General features: G+C 36.3%; 1 protein-coding gene across 7 annotated transcripts in view; it reads left to right on the top strand.

The window, feature by feature from the left end:
- Positions 1-26,241, top strand: part of AKAP9 (A-kinase anchoring protein 9) — a 166,704-nt gene that overhangs the window by 47,629 nt on the left and 92,834 nt on the right. For 4 of the 7 annotated variants that reach the window (XM_054559491.2, XM_024249491.3, XM_024249490.3 and 1 more), the window contains exons 4-10: positions 3,424-3,477; positions 4,157-4,327; positions 5,900-6,055; positions 6,878-7,075; positions 12,084-14,471; positions 23,654-23,867; positions 25,141-25,220. In XM_054559491.2, the coding sequence (XP_054415466.1) occupies positions 3,424-3,477; positions 4,157-4,327; positions 5,900-6,055; positions 6,878-7,075; positions 12,084-14,471; positions 23,654-23,867; positions 25,141-25,220 (3,261 nt within the window). The remainder of the gene's footprint in view (positions 1-3,423; positions 3,478-4,156; positions 4,328-5,899; positions 6,056-6,877; positions 7,076-12,083; positions 14,472-23,653; positions 23,868-25,140; positions 25,221-26,241) is intronic. The other 3 variants (XM_054559490.2, XM_054559492.2, XM_054559493.2) reach the window with 3 other exon arrangements.

Below are 26,241 nucleotides of genomic sequence, written 5' to 3'. Positions count from 1 at the left end.
ATCACCTTTGAACTGTATGAACCTGGGCACATCACTTAAACTCTGAAATACAGTTTGTTTTTTTTATTATTATTATACTTTAAGTTCTAGGGTACATGTGCACAACATTCAGGTTTGTTACATAGATATACTTGTGCCATGTTGGTTTGTTGCACCCATCAACTAGTCATTTAGATTAGGTGAAATACAGTTTTTTAAACTATAAAATGGGGGACGATAATAATATCTACCTGATATATTTGCATACCTCACAAAATAGTCCACAAAATAACCTTGAGAATGTTTAATACATGTTTGGCATACATTAGACGTTCAGCAAAGCATGGTTTTTTAAATTGCTCATCACTAGAAATACACTTTTCTTTACATTTATATGAAATGAGTGATGAGGAGTCCCTTAATAAATTGTTCTCAGAAGGATTTCAGGTTCTGATAATATTTGATTAGAACTTAGTTTGTAAATTGTACTTATTTAGGTATATTGTGGGTTTAATGTTCTTGACTTCTGTGACTAGTACACTCATTGGGTTGGAAAATTGGTTCCATCTTAGAATTAGTCAAATAATTTTATTCCAAGATCTCTTTTGTAGAAATATGTATCCTATTATGTACACTAGAGAAATTGGACTAAATGAAAAATACTCTTCTTACAAATTAAATTATATGCAATCATCTTCAATCATTAATGAAGGGACGTTTCATGTCCAGAATACCATATTTACATGAATTGTTTTTGATACCCTTTGAGCAGGGTTATTTGGAGGAAGTTGGGAATACAGGCAATATAGAGTCAAGACAAGTAGATAAATATACTTTGCCACGTATAGAAAGATGAAATGATAGTAATAGGGTATTCACTCTTATTATAGATTTCATCTGATTATTGAATACTTTTTAACCAAGTGCTTGTATGGCTTATGACATTTATTTTAACCTCATTAATTACTTGACTGCAACTCCATAAGCCATTTAGGCACATTGAACTCTTATAATTTTCATGAACTTTTATGAGCCATCAGATTTTTATTTTTTATGAAAACATTCAATATTAATGTTTTTAATTTATATATTTCCAAATTAAGTACAAGAATAAGGTATTAATCATAAATAAGGATGAGTGGTTCTTTTATGTTTCATCAACCTAATGTTCACCACAAGAATGAGTTTTTATGTGAAGGCCATTTTACAGCCACATAGTGAAAGTTACCTTTCCTCTGATTCTTTCTGAATAGCAATGTTGTTATGATGTGATACCTCTATAAAACATTTTAAAATTTAAAATGTACCTCACTTGTACTTTCCCAGATCTTTAAGTTATCTGTACAGATAGAGTAAATTTTTCTGTCAATGTGGAAAGAATATATTAACATAGTCTGTAGATTAAATAACTTCAACAAATGCCACAATAAAAAAGGACATTGAGAGAAGTTGAGCTTTTTTCAGTTGAAGGAGTCTGTTAAGCTAATCTTCATGTTTCAAGTCATTTATTTACTTTCATATGAAGGTTTACTTAGTGTTAGAAGACTAATGTTAGAAGAGGAGATAAATACTGTACCTTTTAGTTATCAATAAAATAATTATCTAAATTTAAAAATAGAATAATTTATTGTTAACTATTAATGATCCTGATATTCTGTTAAGTGTTCCTATTCTAACTTTGGAATATAGTGTGTTTTAGTTTAGTTCTGGTGAATAATCTTTTATAACCAATTTGTATGATGTTAAACTTTTCAAATTGATTAATATTGATAAGTTTTACATTTATTATAACATAAATATGTTTTGAAAAAGTCATGTATTAATGGTATTTTAAGAATTCAATACATATGAGTTCAAGTATAACATTTTCTTATCTGAATTAGAGAAAAATTAAACAGCAGTGGCTAAACAAAGTACTAGATGAAACTATAAACATAATTATTACAAACTGGTGACTGATAACTGATTCATGTAATACTGACAATTATTACAAACTGATAACTGATAACTGATTCATGTAATACTGACATAATCACTCCTTAAAGGAATATTCATTGCTTTATATCATATTTGAAGAAGCAGTAGTCCCCCCATCCCTGTTTTTACTTTCTGTAGTCAACCATTATCTGAAAATAATAAATGGAAAATTCCAGAAATAAACAATTCATAAGTTTTAAATTGTGCCTTGTTCTGGGTAGCATGGTGAAATCTTGCTCCATCCCATTCATCCCACCCAAGATATGGATCATCCCTTTGAACATACAGTGGATCTACACCATATACTCTGTCCATCTCATATTCATTTAGTAGCTGTCTACCTTATCAGATCGAAAAAACATAGTGTATATAGGGTTCAATAGTATTTATGATTTCAGGCATCCACTGGGAGTCTTGGAACATATCCCCTGTGGATTAAGGAAGACTACTGTATTCATAAACATCCATTTCGTTACACTGATAGGCTACAGTGAAATATTTTAGAGGAGACATCAGAATGCTTCATTTCAGGATCAAGGAAAGCTAATTGCAATTTAGAAGTATTTAATTTGAAAGTTATTGCAAATGACTTGATATTAATAATCTTTTAATTAAAAAAAATTTTTTAGAGACATGGTTCTCAGTATGTTGCCCACAGTGGAGTGTGGTGGCAATTAATAGGTGTGCCAGTAGTGCACTATATTCCTCAAACTCCTGGGCTCAAGCAATCCTCCTGCCTTAGCCTCCCTTGTAGCTGGGAACCAGCCAAATGGGAAGAACTCTTTTTTTTTTTTTGAGACGGAGTCTTGCTCTGTCGCCCAGGCTGGAGTGCAGTGGCTCGATCTCGGCTCACTACAAGTTCCGCCTCCCGGGTTCACGCCATTCTCCTGCCTCAGCCTCCCAAGTAGCTGGGACTACAGGCACCCGCCACCACACCCAGCTAATTTTTTGTATTTTTAGTAGAGACGGGGTTTCACCATGTTAGCCAGGATGGTCTCGATCTCCTGAGCTCATGATCTGCCCGCCTCGGCCTCCCAAAGTGCTGGGATTACAGGCGTGAGCCACCGCACCCGGCCTAAATTGTTTTACTTGAAAATGAATAGGGCTTAATAAAAAAATAATTATTTGAACTATTTTAAGGAAGCCTTTCATAGAAGAGGTTTTATTGAGGTTTATACTTCTGAAGAGCAAACAGAAACTGCACTTAGAACTTTAATTCACTTAAGTGAAAATGTATATATGTGTCTTTTGCATTGTAAGCGCTCAGATGTGTGAGGAATGATTGGCATTTGAAATGGTCATTATGTCTCTTAGATATTTTAAATTAATCTCTGTATCTGTTTTTGCCAGTGATGCATTTTCCCTAGGAATAAAAGACATACACATGAATACAGTTAACAGAAATATTGTTAGCTAAATAAAATTATGTCTAAGATCATAATATATCAGGAAATTGTTTTTATACAGGTAAATGGTTGCAGTTTTGTGATGAGAACAGGAAAGCCTGCAAATTTATTAAGGGTACAGTATTTAAAACTACTTGTGATACTAATGTTGGATACTATTTAAAATCATCTGGCTTACTAACAAAACTTTTTCCTGCATGTACTTCTTTCTGTGTGTGATTTCAAATTAATTTTAATGTTTACTAAAACAAGGTTATCTACCATTTATTATAAAACTCAATTGTAGTCTGGGCGTGGTGGCTTACGTCTGTAATCCCAGCACTTTGGGAGGCCGAGGCAGGTGGATCACCTGAGATTAGAAGTTCGAGACCAGCCTGACCAGCAAGGTGAAACCCCGTCTCTACTATAAGTACAAAAATTAGCTGGGCATGGTGGCAGCTACCTGTAGTCCTAGCTACTTGGGAGGCTGAGACAAGAGAATTGCTTGGACCCGGGAGGCGGAGGTTGCAGTGAGCTGAGATTGCGCCACTTCACTCCAACCTGGGTGACAGAGCAAGACTCTGTCAAAAAAAAAAAAAAAAAAAAAAACCAGCTCAATTGTAACAGAATTTGCGGATAGCCTGTTTATGTTCTTGAGGTAAATATCATGTTAACAAAGTAGGTTGCCATACCATAATCTTCCAGGTGGTGAGTGATGTTTTAAAGTGGACCTTGCTATGGATTTCAGTATTTGAATCTCTCTCCCTAAGGAATATTGCTAATACTGAATTCTTTAAAATCTTGGATTAATTTAGGAAGAAGAATTTGGTGTTGATGATTCTTATTCTGAACAAGGAGCACAAGACAGTCCGACTCACCTAGAGATGATGGAAAGTGAGTTGGCTGGGAAGCAGCATGAGATTGAAGAGCTAAACAGAGAGCTGGAAGAAATGAGGGTTACCTATGGGACTGAAGGACTGCAGCAGGTATGTTTATTTTCTGTGGCTTTTGATTTGCTACTCACAAAAACAAAAGCAGGAAATGTCAATAATAGTAGTCTTTAAAGATGGGGTTTTTAAAAATTTTTTTAAACTTTTTTCTTTTCTTTTCTTCTTCTTTTTTTTTTTTTTTTTTTTTTCCCCCACACAGGGTCTTGCTCTGTTGCCCAGGCTAGAGTGTAGTGGTGCAATCTCGGCCCACTGCATCCTCTGCCTCCCGGGCTCAAGCAATCCTCCCACCTCAGCCTTCTGAGTAACTGGGACTACAGGCATGCGCTACCACACCCAGCTAATTTTTTGTAGAGACGGGGTGTCACCTCAGATTCCTGGACTCTCCTTGGCCTCCCAAAGTGCTAGGATTACAGGCGTGAGCTACCATGCCTGGCCTAAAGAAGAGGGTTTTCAAATGGTAACTTAGTGGGACACAGTGGCATGCACCTGTAGTTCTAGTTATTCAGGAGGCTGAGGTGGGAGGATCACTTGAGCCCACGAGTTCAAGTCCAGCCTGGGCAACATTGAGAGTCCCTGTCTCTTAAAAAATCAAACAGAAAAGTAAATGCTAACAATATCACTCATAATTTTTGTCTTTATACATTGCATAAACAACCCTGTTCAAAAGTAGGATTTCATTAACAGGGTTAATATAACACAGACTCTTTTTTAACTTTATGATAGCTAGCCTGAAATCACTTTAGTAAGACAGATGTTTTTGTAATCAGCCTGAGAGAAAATTATGGTGCAAACCACATCAAAATATTATAACTTAAGTCCATTAAGAATGTCAGCAAGTTGGGCATGGTGGCTCATGCCTGTAATCCCAGCACTTCAAGAGGCTGAGGCAAGAGGATAGCTTGAGTCTGCTAGTTTGAGACTGGCCTGGTCAAAACAGCAAGACCCCGCTTCTACAAAAAATTTAAAAATTAGCCAGGCCTGGTGGTGTGTGACTGTAGTCCTAGTTACTTGGGAGGCTGAGACAGGAAGATCACTGCAGCCCAGGAGATTGAGGCTGTAGTGAGCCAAAATCACACCACTGCACTCTAGCCTGTACAACACAGCGAGACCCTGTCTCAAAAAAAGAACAGAGAAACAATGTCAGTGGGTCCTTGTAAGTAACCTCTTGTGGTTAGACTAACATCTGTGGTTAGACTGCCATAACTGTCTATGGCAGTCAGTTATAAAAACAAGATGAAGTAGGACATTGATGAGGATGACAAAATACATTTCAGTTTCATCCTCTTTAGAAACAAGTTGGAATTAAACATGTCTAGGGTGGTGTTGCCTGGAAACAGATTAGGGGCACCCCTAAATATAAAGGCACTTGTCCTTCTATAAGTAAATATATGGATAAGCCAGATCAATTTTTTCCTTAGTTCAGATAAATTTTTTGAAGTTGATTTGGAAGCACCAATTTCTGTAAGTTAATAGTTTTCAAATGTGGAAAATACTGATTACAAAGTATAAGAATTCTGCCAATGTGTTTTGAATTCTTATTTTGAAAAAGTTACCTGTAATAATAGTCAATTAAAAAAAATAAATCTAGCACTTACTATTTTCTTTTAGTTACAAGAATTTGAAGCTGCCATTAAACAAAGAGATGGCATTATAACCCAGCTCACTGCTAATTTACAACAAGCAAGAAGAGAAAAGGATGAGACAATGAGAGAATTTTTAGAGTTGACAGAACAGAGTCAAAAATTACAGATTCAGTTTCAGCAAGTAAGTATTACTAATGCAACAAAATTCATTAGTTTTTTAGTAATGAATTTCAAAAATTCACTTTCAAGAACAAATCTAAATTTGTTAAAAAAGCCATTTCGTATTATATCATGTATGAAAAATTAGTGAATATGTGTTGCTGTATTAACCAGGAATTTAATTAATACTTCTTAAATGGTTCTCTACTAATATTTTCTTTTCATTTCCTCCCTGTCTCTATTTTGAAATCTTACAAATTGTATAAGGTTGATTGAGGGTATTTCTGCAGAAATTAACCTGTAGTCACATCCTACCTTTGCCAATTCTGGTATGGTTTATTTTGGTTAGGTTCTAAATGATAACAAGACTAAATATATTCCATTTTCCTTTAATTAGAGCCACAGGAATCTAACTGCATCAATCAGAATTTCTGATGGCAAGTAGCAAAACAATTTGAAATAGTTTAAGCAAAAGGGAGGTATTTAGTGTAAGGATTCAGGCTGTTTCCAGAACCCAAGGGCAGAAATACAACCAGGCCTCTGAAAGGGATTGGAACTGCAAACTGGAAAGCCATAGGGAATTCGGGAAGTACTGTCTTTGAGGCCCCACTTTTTTTCATATATCTGCCTCAGTCTCAGGAGACCTTGGTTCTCTGCTGTATCATGGAAAAGATAAGTTTATTGGCTCGGCTTGGGTATACCTATCTAGTCAGCCAAGGTAGCATGTTTGCTAGGGTCTCAAGCCTGCAAAGTTCCCAGAGAGCTATTGCAGGGACACCCCAAAGGTGTCTATTCCCTAATACAGTCACTTCAGAATTTAACGTTCTGAGGTTTCTATTTTCAGTTACAGGCTAGTGAAACTCTGAGAAACAGCACTCATAGTAGCACAGCTGCAGACTTACTACAAGCCAAACAACAGATCCTCACTCATCAACAGCAGCTTGAAGAACAAGACCACTTATTAGAAGATTATCAGAAAAAGAAAGAAGACTTCACAATGCAAATTAGTTTCTTGCAAGAGAAAATTAAAGTATATGAAATGGTATGTTTATTTTAAGGAAGTCAGCTAACTTGTAGAAGCTTTACGGTTTCAAGTTTTTTATGCAAGTGATTTTTTTTGTTAGGCACATGAATCACAAAATTTCATAATTAAGCTCTTTGTGTAATTTATTTCAAAAGCAAATGGGAATCTCAGTAATGTAGTTTTTAAGATAATAGTCATTACTGAGTTCCCTAAAAGTGATCAGCCTATGTTAAACTGAATTAGCAGGAAAATACAAATTTATAACTATAGTTTTTTTTGTCATTTATAATTATTTCCACTTATTTTAGCCATGGTTGTGAAATTCAGAAAATATTTTCACAACAGAAAGAAATTTTATGGATTTTAATGAGAAAAAAATTGAATGTAGTCAGTTATCTTTATTTACATAAGTTATGTTCCATAAACTTAAGTATTTCTGGGAATGCTTATGTAGCAAATAAGTTCTCTGGTGGGGGATTGGTGGGGGGGATATGTGTCTGTGTATGGGTGCGTATATTTTACATATGTGTATATCACATTGATTATAATCTTAAATCATAAAACTACTCATCCTGGAAGATTCTGTTTCTTTATTTTTTAAAAGGGAAATCAAGGTTCAGAAGTGACTTGCCTGAGGCCACCCCACTAGCAGTTGTCAGACTGGGATTCAGATCCTGTCGCCCCAGAGCTGGAGCTTCCTGTACTACACTGCACTACCTCGGGTCCTCTCCATCCCTCTGGTCCTCTCTATAAGGGATGAACAAGGCAGTGTGGTCACCTTGTTTGACCTCAGCTAGAAGTGTATGTCCAGCAACTCAAATTTTTTGTCGCTCTGTGCACACCTACAAATGACTAAAAGCACCATGAGCATTGATTTGGGGGTTACAAATAAATTTTAGCAAGAACTGACAAATATGGAATCTACAAAGAATGAGGATGGATTGTACATGCAATATAATACTTTTTATAAACTTAGGAGGTTCTTCTGCAAGAGGTTGAGACATTACCAAGACAAGAATATTGTTTGTATGATAATAATAATAGTAGTAGTAATTAGCATTTATTAAGTGCTTACTGTGTAACAGGCAGTATTCAAAGCATCTTATATTAACTCATTGAATCATCACCATAGGCCTGTGCAATAGAAGTACCATACCATTACACTCCTATTTTCTAAGTGAGGACACCAAGACAAAGCAAGATGAGGTAAATTGCTCAGGTATACACAGGTAGTAAGTTGATAGAGCCAGATTTCAAATCTAAGTTGTCTGACTCCAGAGACTGCTTTTAAATAATAGGGAATGTACAAATTGAAGACAATGAAATTATGAAAAATACATGCTTTACAACTAAGGTAATTTAAAAATTATTAGGTAAATGTTTACAGAACACCTATTTTTGTAGCAGGCCCTTGCAAGAAATACAGTGAGGCTTAAAGTGTGGCCTTTTCTTCACTGGAACTCATAGATGAGTAGGAGAGCTATGGCATGTACAAAGGACACCACAAAACAAGGATAAGTGTGGGCAAAAAGTGCTTTGAAAGTTCTGAATAGGTCTGGCTTCATGAGGGAAGAGATTCAGGGTAGGCTTTAGTGGAAGAGTTTCTATTTGAGGTAAGTTTATAAATTGGGACAACTCCTTTTTAATTGTATTTTGTTTCCCCAACAATTGGCCTACTGCCTGGAACATAGTAGCTACTCAATACTTACTTCATAAATGAGTGGGTAAATTAAGGATCTCAACTGATAGAAATGGGGAGGACATTTTAGATAGAGTGTGGAGTAGGCATAAAGACTCAGGATGAAACATGTTAAAAATCAGTAAGGAGCAAAAAATGGTGTAATTTGTCTAGAAACAGTAGTCTTTGAAAGTTAATCTTTCCAGGAGGTAAGAGTAGGAGGATAATCTAGGACTAGGTGAGAAGAGCCTGGAGATTGGATTGTATTATATTTACTCTGTGGGCAGTGTAAATTGAATTATTTAAAATTCAAATAATTCATTTTTGTAGGGGGAATAACCTTTGTTAGTTGAATGTAACAAGAATACTTTTATCAATCTGTTTTTCACTATATACATTTTTTTAAATTTTTATTCTTAAGAAAATAAATCCCCCCAAGTAATAGTTCTATTGGCAGCTGAGACATTAGGGTCAGCTAAGGCATTAGGGTCACAAATGAAATGGTCTTGGTTCGCTAGACCAGTGGTCCCCAACCTTTTTGGCACCAGGGCCAGTTTCATGGAAGACACTTTTTCCACAGATGTGAGGGAGGAATGGTTTTGGGATGACGTCAGGCATTAGTTAGATTCACGTAAGGAGCTTGCAGCCTAGATCCTTCACATGCACAGTTCACAATAAGGTTCGAGCTCCCTGGAGAATCTAGTGCCGCAGCAGATCTCACAGAGATCTCGCTGGTAATGCTCGCTTACCTCCTGCTGTGTGGCGCAGTCTTTAACAGGCCCCCAACCTGTACCGGGTCTGCAACCTGGAGGTTGGGGACCCCTTTCCTACACAACTGTGTCGATGATCAAAAGCTCATTCTCATTGTCCTAATCCTCCAAACTTCCCATTGGTGCCGTAGCATAGTATTTCTCCCCATCTCAGGTGTATTTCCAAAAGATAGTGTATTCAACCACAGGGCTTTTTTTTTTAGAACACAGAGTAAGTGGTTTAAAACCATGTACTTTGAAATAAGTGATACTAAGAAAAATAAACCATAAGTTTGTGTTGTTTAACGGTTGAATGAAGAATTATTGTTGGTTGTTATTATATCAGGTGTTGGACAATTTTGAATTAAATGATTAAATGATACTGTTTTATGAAGGCCCCCCTCCCCTATATAAATCAGGAAATAGAAAAGTTAGATTTTATAACATTAACATTTTTCAAACTTAGTTACTTATGTAAAAGTTTAACTGGAATTGACCACGATGAACTGATTTTACTTTCTCATAGATTCCAAATGTGTTATAGATTTCTTTCTAGTATGTAAATATATTACACTTGCATATATTAATAGTACAGTAAGAATAAAATGCTTTAATAGGTGATGTTTTATTTTAGCATATTCGGTGAGATAGAGGAAATAATAATATTTGTATTGTATGGTTGAAAACACTGGGATTAAAGGAGATTAAACTGATTTATTAATATCCTATTGTAGTGCAGAGTTTGAAGTAAGAAGGCTCAGGACTTGGTAATAACATGGTAATATTGGGTGGGATATGTGATACCAAGACAAAAGCTGATAGAATTTTGCCCAAGAGGCTGCATAGGATAACATTCATTGCCTTGGTTAATTTATATAGTACAGAATCTGGCCTTCAACTTGTAGGTTCAGAAGTCTGATTTTTTTTGCCCTGTCAACTGAGACGAGCTACCTCAGAAGTGAACTCAGATTTTTCAAAGTTAATGAGGCTAATTTTTTTTGTTTGTTTTGAGACAGAGTCTTGCTCTGTCTCCCAGGCTGGAGTGCAATGGTGAGCTCTCAGCTCACTGCAACCTCTGCCCTCTGGGTTCATGTGATTCTCCTGCCTCAGCCTCCTGAGTAGCTGGGATCACAGGCACCCACCCCCACGCCCAGCTAGTTTTTGTATTTTTAGTAGAGACGGGGTTTCGCCATGAGGCTAATGTTTAAAGCTTGAATAAGATTATTAATTTACAATGAGAAATCATTATCACAGAGACCTAAATATTTCAAGTTCATTGGATTTTATATTATTTCCACGGGCAGATGAATTTTAAAAGCCACATAATAATTAGAAAGTTATTTAGTGACCATGAGATTAAAAGGTTTTAGAGGAATCAGATGTTCAGGGGCATTAGGCTGAGATAACCTGATCTATCTATCTCACAGTAGGAATGGTCATGCCTATAGATGGGAATTCTTAAATGCTGTTTGCTACAATCCCTGACATTTCTTTCTACATTAGGTAATGTTTTTTCTAGAGCGACCAAAATTCTGAAAGGCTGTACTTGAATGGGCACTGCCAACATTTCCCTCTGAGGCTTTTCTTTTTCTTGGCCTTGACGTTTCTTCTTTAGATGTGTTCATTCATTCATTCAAGGCACCTTTAAGTCCTGTTTGCCTGGGACTCCTGTCTCTTTAAAATGATTTTACTTACCTACTTATGTCCTGATCCATTCTGTAGATTTCATGTATTTATTTGTTTTTGAGACTATAGCCCTCTATTACTTACAGAGGCAACTAAGTTACTGAAGCAAAACTTTGACCTAGGGCCTCTGCTTGACTTTGTCATGCTGAAGTAATCACGATAACAGATATGCCTTGGCCTGTGTCTGGGCTTAGCCTTATCTCCATTCCAAAATAGAACCCCAAATAAGAACTGGGGGAGAGTATCTGCTTTGCTTTGAAAATTCTGTTTAAACCAAAAGTCTAGGACCAAGTTGATATGCCATAAACGGTATAGTTGTCTTAGATGTCACTTGAGGTTCAGTCTTTTAAGCATTGCATATCTCTATATTTCTGACTGACTTAAGAGCCCAGGACTGAAGTTAAGACAGACCGTTAGGAATCTGTTTTTGTTGTTTTTCTTTTTCCATAGCCCTTGCCCATGACACACATTGAAGTCACCAGAATACATGTGAGGAACTTTTCTTTATTTTTATCTTTCTGAATGTGTCTAGAGTATATGCAGTACTTTAGCTATAGAGAATACTAAATATTTAGAATGTTGATCAGTTAATAAGAAAAATGAAAATATAACATTTGGAGACATCTGAAATCAGACTGGGTTTTTAAACTAAAAATTTTAATCACAGAAATTTTAAGAGAAATTTCTTCTAAGAAGGCCAAAACTACTGTAGTGTTCGCTCACAAGTAGTGTTGGGTACATGAGTTCTAAGTCTCATTATTGTGGAAAAAATTGAGGGGCAGGACCAACATTTACTTTTTGTAGAATTTTTTAAAAGAGAAACTTCTATCAGTCTTTTGGTAATAAGATGAAACAGTATAATTTGCCAGAAGCTAAAAATGCCATTCTTACATTTTCATTTTTTTCCCTAAAGGAACAAGATAAAAAAGTAGAAAACTCAAATAAAGAAGAAATACAGGAAAAGGAGACAATCATTGAAGAATTAAACACAAAAATAATAGAAGAAGAAAAGAAAACTCTTGAGCTAAAGGATAAATTAACAACTGCTGATAAATTACTAGGAGAATTACAAGAACAGGTTGTGCAAAAGAACCAAGAAATAAAAAACATGAAATTAGAGCTGACTAATTCTAAGCAAAAAGAAAGACAATCTTCTGAAGAAATAAAACAGTTAATGGGGACAGTTGAAGAACTTCAGAAGAGAAATCATAAAGACAGCCAGTTCGAAACTGATATAGTACAACGAATGGAACAAGAAACACAAAGAAAGTTAGAACAACTCCGGGCAGAGCTGGATGAGATGTATGGGCAGCAGATAGTGCAAATGAAACAAGAATTAATAAGACAACACATGGCACAGATGGAGGGACTTAAAACACGGCATAAGGGAGAAATGGAGAATGCTTTAAGGTCATATCCAAATATTACAGCTAATGAAGATCAGATAAAGTTAATGAATGTGGCAATAAATGAACTGAATATAAAATTGCAAGATACTAACTCTCAAAAGGAAAAACTCAAGGAAGAACTAGGACTAATTTTAGAGGAAAAGTGTGCTCTACAGAGGCAGCTTGAAGACCTCGTTGAAGAATTGAGCTTTTCAAGGGAACAAATTCAGAGAGCTAGACAGACAATAGCTGAACAAGAAAGTAAACTGAATGAAGCACATAAGTCCCTTAGTACAGTGGAAGATTTGAAAGCTGAGATTGTTTCTGCATCTGAATCCAGAAAGGAACTAGAATTAAAACATGAAGCAGAAGTTACAAATTACAAGATAAAACTTGAAATGTTAGAAAAAGAAAAGAATGCTGTGTTAGACAGAATGGCTGAATCACAAGAAGCTGAATTAGAGAGGCTGAGAACACAGCTTCTATTTAGTCACGAAGAAGAGCTTTCCAAACTGAAGGAAGATTTAGAAATTGAACATCGAATAAATATTGACAAACTTAAAGATAATTTAGGCATTCACTATAAACAGCAGATAGATGGTTTACAGAATGAAATGAGTCAAAAGATAGAAACCATGCAGTTTGAAAAAGACAATTTGATAACTAAGCAGAATCAATTAATTTTGGAAATTTCAAAGCTAAAAGATTTACAGCAGTCTCTTGTAAATTCAAAGTCAGAAGAAATGACCCTTCAAATCAATGAACTTCAAAAAGAAATTGAAATACTCAGACAAGAAGAAAAAGAAAAGGGTACACTTGAACAAGAAGTTCAAGAATTACAACTTAAAACAGAATTATTAGAAAAACAGATGAAGGAAAAAGAGAATGATCTTCAAGAAAAATTTGCACAACTTGAAGCAGAGAATAACATTCTTAAAGATGAAAAGAAAGCCCTTGAAGACATGTTGAAAATACATACTCCTGTTAGCCAAGAAGAAAGATTGATTTTCATAGACTCCATTAAGTCCAAATCCAAAGACTCTGTCTGGGAAAAAGAAATAGAAATACTTACAGAGGAAAATGAGGACCTCAAACAACAATGTATTCAGCTAAATGAAGAGATTGAAAAGCAAAGGAACACTTTTTCATTTGCTGAAAAAAACTTTGAAGTTAACTATCAAGAGTTACAAGAGGAGTATGCTTGCCTTCTCAAAGTAAAAGATGATTTAGAAGACAGTAAAAATAAACAGGAATTAGAGTATAAAAGTAAGCTTAAAGCCCTTAATGAAGAGCTTCATTTGCAAAGAATAAATCCAACTACAGTGAAAATGAAAAGTTCTGTCTTTGATGAAGACAAAACTTTTGTAGCAGAAACATTGGAACTGGGTGAGGTTGTTGAGAAGGATACAACAGAACTCATGGAAAAACTTGAGGTAACCAAGCGAGAGAAATTAGAGCTGTCACAGAGACTGTCTGATCTTTCTGAACAATTGAAACAGAAACATGGTGAGATTAGTTTTCTAAATGAACAAGTTAAATCTTTAAAGCAAGAGAAAGAACAAGTTTCATTGAGATGTAGAGAGCTAGAAATCATTATTAACCACAACAGGGCAGAAAATGTACAGTCATGTGATACTCAAGTAAGCTCTTTATTAGATGGAGTTGTGACTATGACAAGCAGGGATGCTGAAGGATCAATTTCTAAAGTAAATAAAAGTTTTGGTGAAGAATCAAAAATAATGGTGAAAGATAAAGTTTCTTTTGAAAATATGACTATTGGAAAAGAAAGTAAGCAAGAACAGTTGATTTTGGATCACTTACCATCTGTAACAAAAGAATCATCACTTAGAGCAACTCAACCAAGTGAAAATGATGAACTTCAGAAAGAACTCAATGTACTTAAATCAGAACAGGTATGTTTACTTCTTTATATATGGTAAAGCACAATGAAAAAAATGTACATTTCACACTAAGGTTTCACCTTCATAAAACATAAGTTCATATCCTTACAAGAGAATGAAAATGAACCCTCTGATGTAATTTTAACTTGAGCCTATCATTTATTTATCATTTAAGTACTTTTTTTTTTTTAACCGTTGTTGCCTTTCTCTCAGTTAATCTATCTTGTATATTCTGCTCAGGAAATAAAACACACTAATGAATTCAGATTTTCTTTGGAAAGACAGGAGTTTGTATAACTTTGTGGAGAATCTCAGCATTAGAAAAGTTATTAATTTCATTTTGTAATTTTTGTTATCATCTCAAAGATTGGTTTCAGAGTTTTTATTTCATAGTGATGTTTTCAAGTCTCCACAACTGAAAATGAACTCCTAAGCTTTTTAATAGTCTCTATAGTTGTTAGGTGGTTATGAAATTATATTTTCCTGGGAGAAAAAAAAAACCTTTGATTTAAGTCCTAGAGTTTTTTCAGAGTCTTTATTATACCTGAAGGGAAAAAAACAGTATTAACTCTAAATATAATTAAAGAATTATATGTATATAATAATAGATCACTCCTGATAATTTATATTTGCCAGATACTGATATTAAAATAACAGGAAAATTCTGCTATCTACAATGTAATGATGCTAACTAAAGTTTTATGTGTTTATTCATTTATCTAACAAATACTTATTGACTCTCTTGGCACGTACGAATATAGTGGCCAACAAGAGAGAGGTTTCTGGTCTCAAAGAGCATATATTTTAGTGAGGGAGGCAGGTGATAAATGAAACAAGTAGGATAGTTAGAAATAGTGATAAATTCTATGAAGAAATAAAACAGGATAATGTGATAGGGAATGATGGAATTATTTCTGAGGGCTCTGTTCTGTTCCATTGGTCTATATCTCTGTTTTGGTACCAGTACCATGCTGTTTTGGTTACCGTAGACTTGTAGTATAGTTTGAAGTCAGGTAGCGTGATGCCTCCAGCTTTGTTCTCTTGTCTTAGGATTGACTTGGCAATGTGGGCTCTTTTTTGGTTCCTAATGAACTTTAAAGTAGTTTTTTCCAATTCTGTGAAGAAAGTAATTTCTGTGAAGAAAGTCATTCCTGATGGGAATGGCATCAAATCTATAAATTACCTTGGGCAGTATGGCCATTTTCACGATATTGATTCTTCCTATCCATGAGCATGGAATGTTCTTCCATTTGTTTGTATCCTCTTTTATTTCGTTGAGCAGTGGTTTGTAGTTCTCCTTGAAGAGGTCCTTCACATCCCTTGTAAGTTGGATTCCTAGGTATTTTATTCTCGTTGAAGCAATTGTGAATGGGAGTTCACTCATGATTTGGCTCTCTGTTCGTCTGTTTTTGGTGTATAAGAATGCTTGTGATTTTTGCACATTGATTTTGTATCCTGAGACTTTGCTGAAGTTGCTTATCAGCTTAAGGAGATTTTGGGCTGAGACAATGGGGTTTTCTAGATATACAATCATGTCATCTGCAAACAGGGACAATTTGACTTCCTCTTTTCCTAATTGAATACCCTTTATTTCTTTCTTCTGCCTGATTTCCCTGGCCAGAACTTCCAACACTATGTTGAATAGGAGTGGTGAGAGAGGGCATCCCTGTCTTGTGCCAGTTTTCAAAGGGAATGCTTCCAGTTTTTGCCCATTCAGTATGATATTGGCTGTGGGTTTGTCATAAATAGCTCTTACTATTTTGAGATACGTCCCATCAATACCTAATTTATTGAGAGTTTTTAGCATGAAGTGCTGTTGAATTTTGTCAAAGGCCTTTTCTGCATCTATTGAGATAGTCATGTGGTTTTTCTCTTTGGTTCTGTTTATATGCTGGATTACATTTATTGATTTGCATATTTGAACCAGCCTTGCATCCCAGGGATGAAGCCCACTTGATCATGGTGGATGAGCTTTTTGATGTGCTGCTGGATTCGGTTTGCCAGTATTTTATTGAGGATTTTTGCATCGATGTTCATTGGGGATATTGGGAATGATGGAGAGGGTGGTAACGACATTAAATATGGTGGTCAGGAAAGGTCTCTAGGAGGAATTGACATTTGAGCTGAGATCTGAATGACATTGAAATTAGAGCAATTGTAAAGACATGGGTAAGTTTAAAGAACAGAATGAAGGCTTGTGTAGTTGAGTTTGAGAGAGCGGGAGAGTGGAAGAAGAGTTTGAAGGAGGAAGAGACCAGACCTTGGAGAATCTTGCAGACTTTGGAAGCCATTGGAAAGTTTTCTCTTTTTATTCCTAAATATATCATATTTATGATCTTATATCAAATGTTGAGATATTTTATATTTATGATTTATATCAAATGTAGAGATATTTTATATATTTAATTGCCTAAATAGAGTCAAGAAATTCAAATTGCTTAACAATTTTTTTTTTTTTTTTGCGACCGAGTCTCACTCTGTCACCCAGGCTGGAGTGCAGTGGCGTGATCTCAGCTCACTACAACTTCCGCCTCCCAGGTTCAATCAATTCTCCTGCCTCAGCCTCCTGAGTAGCTGGGATTACAGGCGTGCACCACCACGCCTGGGTAATTTTTGTATTTTTAGTAGAGACAAGGTTTCACCATGTTGGCCAGTTTGGTCTCAAACTCCTGACCTTAGGTGATCCAACAGCCTCAGCCTCCCAAAGTGCTGGGATTACAGGCGTGAGCCAGCACGCCTGGCCAAATTGCTTAACTATTAATGTTCTGTTAAATGTCTGGAATTGTTTTCAAAACCAAAATGTATGGCAGTTACTTGTGAAAATGTCACACATCTTTTAAAATTTTTTAGGAAGCATTTTTGGGAGAAGACCTGAATTTGACCCTCAGATGGTCAAATTTTCTTATTAAGAATTCTAATTTTCTTTTCCTTTTCTTTTCTTTTCTTTTCTTTTTTTTTTTTGAGACAGGATCTCACTGCCGTCCAGGCTAGAGTCTCATGGCACAATCACAGCATCCTGCAGCCTTGACCTCCTGGACTCAGGTGATTCTCTCACCTCAGCCTCCTGAGTAGCTAGTATTACAGGCATGCACCACACACCCAGCTAGGTTTTTGTATTTTTTGTAGAGACAGGGATTTGCCATGTTGCCCAGGCTGGTCTCAAACTTCTGGGCTTAAATGATCTTCTTGCCTTGGCCTCCTAAAATGCTAGGATGACAGGCATGAGTCTTTGTCCCCAGCCAGAATTCTATTTTCTGTACTAAAGAGATACTAAAAAGATACTTTTGATGGCATTCAGATACACCCTCTATTTGACATTAACTACATAAAGTAAAGCCTGTAAACTTCCTGCCCATTCATCATTACCAAGACAAACCTCTTTATTGATTGGAAGGGAAGTTCACAGAAGAAATCGAGCAGTGACTTACACAGTGGTAACACCTAAGAGCAGCCTAAATATGCTTGAAATAATGTGGATGCCACACAAATATCTCTAATACACTTATGTAGTTTGGGCAAAAGGAGAAAAATAAAAACATCATAGAAGTCTTTGCAGTGTTGGGATGCAAGGAAGAGGGAAGAGTGGCAGGAATTTTATAGATACTGATTAATTGTTGATGCTGGGAGAGGTCATAGATTGAAGTGTAGGTGTTTAAAATTGAAGATGATTATTAGAATCAAAAGAGATACCGGAGCTTAGAAACTACAGGAGGAACCACTAGAATATCAGCTCCTTGAGAGCAGGGACCCAGTCTCCTGTATCTCTAGTGCCTAGAATAATGTCTGACACATGATAGGCAGTTAATAATTTTTTTAAATGAATGAATGAGTTCATTAATAAAAGGGGGAGAATAAATAAAGCCCACTTACCAAGAACCAACAGTGAAATAGCACAGGCCTTCACGTTAGAGTCAGGAAGAAGATCAGAATAGCTTTTGTCACTTGCTATTCTATTGTGTAGGTCCTAACCATTGCAAAGACAAAAAGATACATGGTATGAATGGAGAGAAAGATAAATTGTCATAATTCACATGTGTAATTAAATTAAAAATTAAGCATGAGAACTGAAATTCTTTTTTTTTTTTTTTTTGAGACAGAGTCTCACTCTGTCGCCCAGGCTAGAGTGGATCTCAGCTCACTACAAACTCAGCCTATCAAGTAGGTGGGATTACAGGTGGCCACCACCATGCCTGGCAAATTTTTGTATTTTTAGTAGAGATGGGGTTTCACCATGTTGGCCAGGCTGCTCTTGAACTCCTGACCTCAAGTGATTTATATCTTTAATGTAAAATAAATATGAATAAACCAATGTAAATAAAATTATAACACTTTAATGAAGGATAGGAGACTTGAATAAATGAAAAGTCTCATTTCTGAGTGGGAAAATTTGAATATTGTAAAAACCCAGATTATCTCTAGATCAATCTGTAATCCTTATGTAGTTCCATTCCAATTCACAATGAAAAGTTACTGAAATTCAACTTAGTAATTGGTTTATAGTTTATCTGGAGAAGAAATGCACAAGAAGAGTCAAGAATATTTTTGAAAAACGCAGAATAGTAATTGGTGTATAGTTTATCTGGAAGAAGAAATGCAGAAGAAGAGTCAAGAATATTTTTGAAAAATGCAGAATGCATTTAACATGATGTGTTGAACAATTTTTAGCCTTAAATATATTGATTTTATAAATATTGAAAACAAGCTGTTAGTTCTAGAGGCTAGAATATCAGAGCATGTAGACTTAAGAAAAGTAAAAAGAAGGAAATAATAAAGTTAAGAACAAAATAAGCAAAGTTAGAATAAGCAAAACAGGAGGAAAAGTTTTCAAGGATTTTGAAAGTTTATTATTTGAAAACACTAGTGGCTGGGTGTGGTGGCTCACACCTGTAATCTCAGCACTTTGGGAGGCCAGGGTGGACAGATCACAAGGTCAGGAGTTCAAGACTGACCTGATCAACATGGTGAAACCACGTCTCTACCAAAAATAAAAAATTAGCGGGCATGGGGGCACGTGCCTGTAATCCTAGCTACTCAGGAGGCTGAGGCAGGAGAATTGCTTGAACCTGGGAGGCAGAGGTTGCAGTGAGCTGGGATCGCACCACTGCACTCTAGCCTAGGCGACAGAAAAAAAGAAAAGAAAAGAAAACAGTAGTAAAGTATTGGACTTCCAAGAATATGGGCCAGCGGATGTGGTGGCTCATGCCTGTAATCCCATCACTTTGGTAGGCCGAGGTGGGTGGATCACGAGGCCAGGAGATCAAGACCATCCTGACTAACACAGTGAAACCCCATCTCTACTAAAAATACAAAAAATTAGCTAGGCATGGTGACAGCACCTGTAATCCCAGCTACTCGGGGGCTGAGGCAGGAGAATCCCTTGAACCCAGGAGGTGGAGGTTGCAGTGAGCCAAGATGGCATCACTGCACTCCAGCCTGGGTGACAAAGTGAGACTCCATCTCAAAAAAAAAAAAAAAAAATTGGGGCCAGGCGCAGTGGCTCACACCTGTAATCCCAGCACTTTGGGAGGCCAAGGCAGGCGGATCACGAGGTCAGGAGATCAGGACCATCCTGGCCAACATGGTGAAACCCTATCTCTACTAAAAATACGAAAAATTAGCTGGGCATGGTGGCGTGCACCTGTAGTCTCAGCTACTCGGGAGGCTGAGGCAGGAGAATAGCTTGAACCCTGGAGGCGGAGGTTGCAGTGAGCTGAAATCGCACTACTGCACTCCAGCCTGGCAACACAGCGAGACTCCATTTCAAAAAAAAAAAAAAAAAAAAGAACATGATCGGGAAAAAAAGACATAAACCAAATGAGGCTTGGTGCAGTTGCTCACACCTATAATCCCAATGCTTTGGATGGCTGAGACAGGAGGATTGCTTGAGCCCAGGAGTTCAGGACCAACCTGGGCAACATAGCAAGATGCCTGTCTCCACAAAAAATTAAAAAATCAGCCAGATGTTCTGCAGTGAGCTATGATTGCACCATTGTACTTCAGCCTGGGTGACAGAGTGAGACCCTGTCTCTAAAACAAACAAAATCAAATGAATGAAAATCAAAACCTAAGTATAGATACCATAGAGATTCATAAAAGTCATAAAAAAATACTATAAATAAACACCCATCAACAAATTTGAAAATAGACATAAACTGGATGGTTTTCTGGAAGAATATAAACTACCAGAATCAACTCAAATAGAAATACAAAACCTGCATAAACCAATAGCCATTAAAGAATTTGAAATCATAGAGGTTTTCCCTCTCTCCTCTCCTCCAACCAAAAATATTAGACTGAGGCCATTTTACAAGTGGGTCTTACCAACTCTCAACGAATATATAATTGCTTAATAAAATAGGATTAAAGAGAGAGAACTAGGGGGAAGAAAAGAAGGAAAGAAGAAAGGTAAGCTAGACAAAAGAAAAACCCAGTTATCTTATGAGACTGGTATAATATTGATATGAAGACCTGATAAGAACACTACAAATAAATAAAATTATAGATGAATCTTACTTATGAGTGGTTGTAGAAATCCTAAATAAAATATTAGCAAATTATTCTAAGAATGGAAGAATAGTTCAACATCTGAAAAATCTATTAATGTAACCTTCACATTCATAGATAGCAGGAAAAAAATCCATATGATAAATTTTATTTTTTATTTTGTTTTGTTTTTGAGATGGGGTCTTGCTCTGTCACCCAGGCTGGAGTGCAGTGGGACAATCACATTTCACTGTGGCTGCAACCTCCCAGGCTCAAGTGATCCTCCCAATTCAGCCTCCCAACTAGCTGGGACCACAACAGGCACATAGCACCGTGCCCAGCTAAGATTTTTTAAAACATTTTTTTACAGACAGGAGGATCTCCCTGTGTTGCCCAGGCTGGTCTTAAATGTAGGGGATCGGTCAGGGTGGTGGGAGATAAAGTTATAGGAAATAGACACAAACCTTGGGAGGCCGGGAGGTTTGCCTAGCTTCAGTGAAAGATTTGGTTGAAGGCAGCTGAATTCTCTTAAAAGCTTAGGGCGTAGCTACATAGGACTGTAAGGGAGTTTATCTAAAGAGCTTGTTTACTCATGTGGTCCTAAGACCAACCTTTGATCATTCGCAGGACTGCTCTCTCTGGGGAGGGCGACTAGATTAATTACCCACAAGTGTGTTGGCTCAAAGCCTTTGTCATTAAATCTATGCTGAATAAATGCCCGCAGGGCTAGCTAGTCAGGGCGTGCACTACTGCAATTCTTTCTGCGAACAGCCCAGCCCCCTAGCCACTCTTTCACTGAATACTGGTGTCTGAGTACGTTATTCATCTGTTGTGCAGCCTGAGTCTACAGGTCAGAACCTGGCACTTAAACTCCTGGGCTCGAGCAGTTATTCCACATTGGCTTCCCAAAGTGCTGGGATTACAGGAGTGAGCCATCATGCCTGGCCTTATTTTACTTTTTTAAAGACAAGTTCTTGCTCTTGCCAGGCTGGAGTGCAGTGGCATGATTATAGCTCACTGCAACGTTGAACTCCTGGACTCAGGCAATCTTCTCATCTTAGCCTCCTAAGTAACTGGGACTACAGGCACATATTACCACTCCTGGCTAATTTATTATAGTTTTTTTAGAGGTGGGGTCTTTCTGTGTTTCCCAGGCTGGTCTTGAATTCCTAGGCTCAAGCAATACTCACACCTGAACCTCCTGAGTAGCTGGGATTATAAGTACAAGTTACTGTGTCCAGCCCATATAATCATTTTAATACGTATTGGAAAAGAATCCATAAAAAACTAATAACTCATAACTTTTTTCAATGGAGAAAATCCGGAATGGAAGGGAAATTTCTTAACCGCAGTAATTGCTTTCATTAAAACATTTAGCAGATAACATTTCTAATAGTGAAATTTAGAAGCATTCGCGTTAATATCAAGTATAGAATAAAATATGATAGAAGCATTCATTAAAATCCAGTATAGAATCAAGTATAGGATACCCACTTTCAACATTACTATTGCAACATTGCTTTGTAGTTCCTAGCCAATGCAATTTGACAAGAATAAGAAATGAGATAAAGAATATGAAAACTTATTTATGAATAACAAAATAAACCCTACATAAGATGCTTTGAACTTTTGTCAAGAAAATTATAAAACACTGAAGCATGTAAAGACCTCACTATATGGCAATATGTACCATATTCATAGTGGAAAGATGTAAAGAAAAATGTCAGTTCTCTCCAAATTAATCTCTATATTCAGTGTACTTCCAGTCATAATTACAAGGAAATTTTTCATGGATCTTGAAAAACTGATTGTAAAATTGATATAGACAAGTAAATACTCAAGAATAATCAAGAGAGCCCTAGAAAAATGTATTGCATCTGACAGCAAGATTTACTACAAAATCATAATAGACAGTATGGTTTGATGCTAGGATGGACAATTAGGTCAGTGGAGCGTAATGGAAAGCCCAGAAACACATTGAGATCCTTGTGAAATTTTAATGTATAGGAAAGAGACCCTACAAATCAACATTTATATAATAATACTGAGTGAGCCTGTACTGCATTCTATGCACTATTTTAGTCCCTGGTGATATAACAGTGAATAAAAACAAGTAGTAGGTGGGGTGCGGTAGCTCATACCTGTAATCCCAGCACTTTGGGAGGATTGTATGAGCCCAGGAGTTTCAGGCCAGCCTGGGCAACAGAGTGAGACCCCATCTTTATCTAAAAATAAAAAGTTAGCTGGGCATGGTGGCATGCACCAATAGTCCTAACTACTTGGGAGGCTGAGGTGGGAGGATCGCTTGAACCCAGGAGGTCAAGGCTGCAGCAAGCCATGATTGCACCACTGTACTCCAGCCTGGGTGACAGAGTGAGTATTTGTTAATTTGGGTTGTGAGTACATAAATGTTTATTACTTCATTATTTTCATGTCTGTACATTTAAAATATTTTAGAATAAAAAAGATGAGTCATGCTAGCTGTACCAAATATCACAATTTAGTATAAAACTGAGGTAATGAAAACATTGTGCTACTTTCCTTGAAAAAGAAAGGTAGATCAATGCAACAGCACGAAGACAGAAAAAAAATTAGACTTCAGTTCTCATGAATTTTTAAACTCTTGTAGTCAGTATATGCAAAAAAAAGAAGTTAAATTATTTGATTTGTCATTTAAAAATATTATAATGTTTACATATGTTTACTTTAAGAATGATTTAAGGCTACAGATGGAAGCCCAACGCATTTGCCTCTCTCTGGTTTATTCAACTCATGTGGATCAGGTTCGTGAATATATGGAAAATGAAAAAGATAAAGCTCTTTGCAGTCTTAAAGAAGAGCTTATTTCTGCTCAAGAGGAAAAGATGAAGGAACTTCAGAAAATACACCAGTTAGAGCTACAGACTATGAAAACACAAGAAACAGGTAAAATGGTTTCTGACTTATAAGTACCATGATCCAAATAAGTATTGGATAGAGCCCACCATTCTATAATTTTTTTCTTGTCATAGAACCCACAGAGGAAGGTGATTTGTTTACCAGTTGTTGATATAATCACTAGACGTTCATTTAAGTGCTTGAGAAAGCTAAAATCATTTTCCCATAGGAAGTCACAATCCATTGCGAAAGCATACATAAAATAAACAATTTCTCCAACAGAAGAATGAATAGAAAGAATGGGAGGAGAAAGGAGAAACATCTAGTACTTCCTGGCAGGATGAGTAGGGTGAGGGGGTAGAGTGGTGGGGTTGGAATTTTAAGGCAGGCTCTGGAGTCTTTAGAATTGAGGTGTAAGGGTACACCCATTTTGGGAAATTGAGAGTTCAAGGTGTGTGAGAAAGTAGTTGGGATTACAGCTGGAGAGATTGGCAAGAGTTTGATTAGAAAAAGTTTTATTCTGAAAGAAGCATGTATAAGCCTTATGCTGTTGGTGATAAGACCTACTGCAGGATTTTAAGTAGAGTAACACAATATGGTTTTTATTTTATGATGACACCACTGCGGTGAGTTGGGGGAGGTAAGAGTAGTGATTAGAACACCAGTTAAGCAACTGAAGCTGTCATTTCCATAAACAGTTAAGTATTAACTAAATGTTAATGAGGATGGAAAAGAAGTTTGCGTTCAAGAGTAGAAATTTGAGAGTGGCTTAAATAACAGTACCAAACTTTTAAATTTCAGGAGTGCTTTGGGTTTGAATTTAATAAGATTTTAAGCATGTGATATTTTTAATGATGTCCTCGTCAAACAGGCTAGTGTTTTTCAAACTAGAGGCTAATTAATAGGTCCATTAATGGGTGGTGAAGTCAGTTTAGTGAGTAATGATCAACATTTTTAAAAAAAAAACAAAGTAGAACAGAAAACTTTGGAGTATATGACACTACAGTAGAAGAATATTGATTTCTGAGATTTTTATTTCAGTTTTACATAGATGTATGTAATAGGTTATGATATATGATGCATTTTTTTGTGTTGGGTTGTAGTAAAAGGAAGTCACTGCTTTGTACCATTTTGTGGATAGAAATGGAAAATCTCACAAATTTTCTCAGACAATGTTGAGCAATGGAAAATAATTCAAAGAAATAAAGAATTTAAAATGATTGTTACTGCAGGGGAGCTTCCAGTTGAAACATAAGTTAAATATGATCATAGTTCTTAAGTATGTAAATTGAATTTCTTAATCCATTATCTGTTCTATTAGGTGATGAAGGAAAGCCTTTACATCTGCTCATTGGAAAACTTCAAAAGGCAGTGTCTGAAGAATGTTCTTATTTTTTACAGGTAAGATGTTTAAAAGTACTCTTATGGCCAGATGTGATGGCTGACACTTATAATCCCAGCACTTTGGGAGGCTGAGGTGGGCAGATCATTTGAGTTTGAGACCAGCCTGGCCAACGTGGTGAAACCCGGTCTCTACCAAAAAAATACAAAAATTAGTCCGGCGTTGTAGTGTGTGCCTATAGTCCCAGCTACTTGGGAGACTGAGGCATTGGAATCGTTTGGGCATGGGAGGCAGAGGTTGCAGTGAGTGGAGATCATGCTAGTGCACTCCAGCCTGGGTAACAGAGTGGGACTCTGTCCCAAAAAAATAATAATAATAAATTCTAAAAAAATAAATAAAAGGTACTTTTACACAAGGAGTGCTAAATTATAAGTTGCTACTAATTTGATGATCACCCAGCCTAGTTTTCTCCACTACCTTCAGAACTGTACTTAGAAAGTATTCCTGAGTTTTTAACCTAAAATGAGCATTAAAAATTTTCCTGTAATCGGTTTGAAACAAAAGAAATTCAGGTAAATTATCTCGCCTGTAGAACGGACACTAATTGTTGATGTTGCCGTAGATGAGTTACAAGGACAAGATGGAGACATCCTGGGAGATGGTGTAGAGTGAGCCAAAACACTAAGATGGCACCCATCTTTCTGGGTCCCAGTTTCTTTGTCTGTAAATTGGGTAATTGTTTAAGGTTTCCAAAATCAACTCTAATGTGAGAAAACTGCATCTTAGGGGCTATGCTGAAAATTTAATAAACTTAATTATTAATTGACAGTATAGTTTAAGCAGATCTCAAGAAATCTGAAGAAATAGCAATAAACAATTTGATTTTTAAGTCTAGAAGTTGGTGGTGGTAATTTTTTAGTTATATGAGGAACAAAGGTAAAAGTTATTTGAGAGCTTATCAAATGATTATGGGGCATGTATTGTTTTAAATGATGATAGAAGTGTCTGTTGCTCAGGAGAAGAACCAGAACAATGTGTCAAATATTTTCAATTTTTGTGTGTGTATATAAACTACATAAA

The sequence above is a fragment of the Pongo abelii genome, chromosome 6 (genome assembly GCF_028885655.2).
Source record: "Pongo abelii isolate AG06213 chromosome 6, NHGRI_mPonAbe1-v2.0_pri, whole genome shotgun sequence".
Taxonomy (NCBI): Eukaryota; Metazoa; Chordata; class Mammalia; order Primates; family Hominidae; genus Pongo; species Pongo abelii.
Note: the sequence above shows the minus strand (reverse complement) of the source record. Positions and strands in the feature narration are given on the sequence as shown.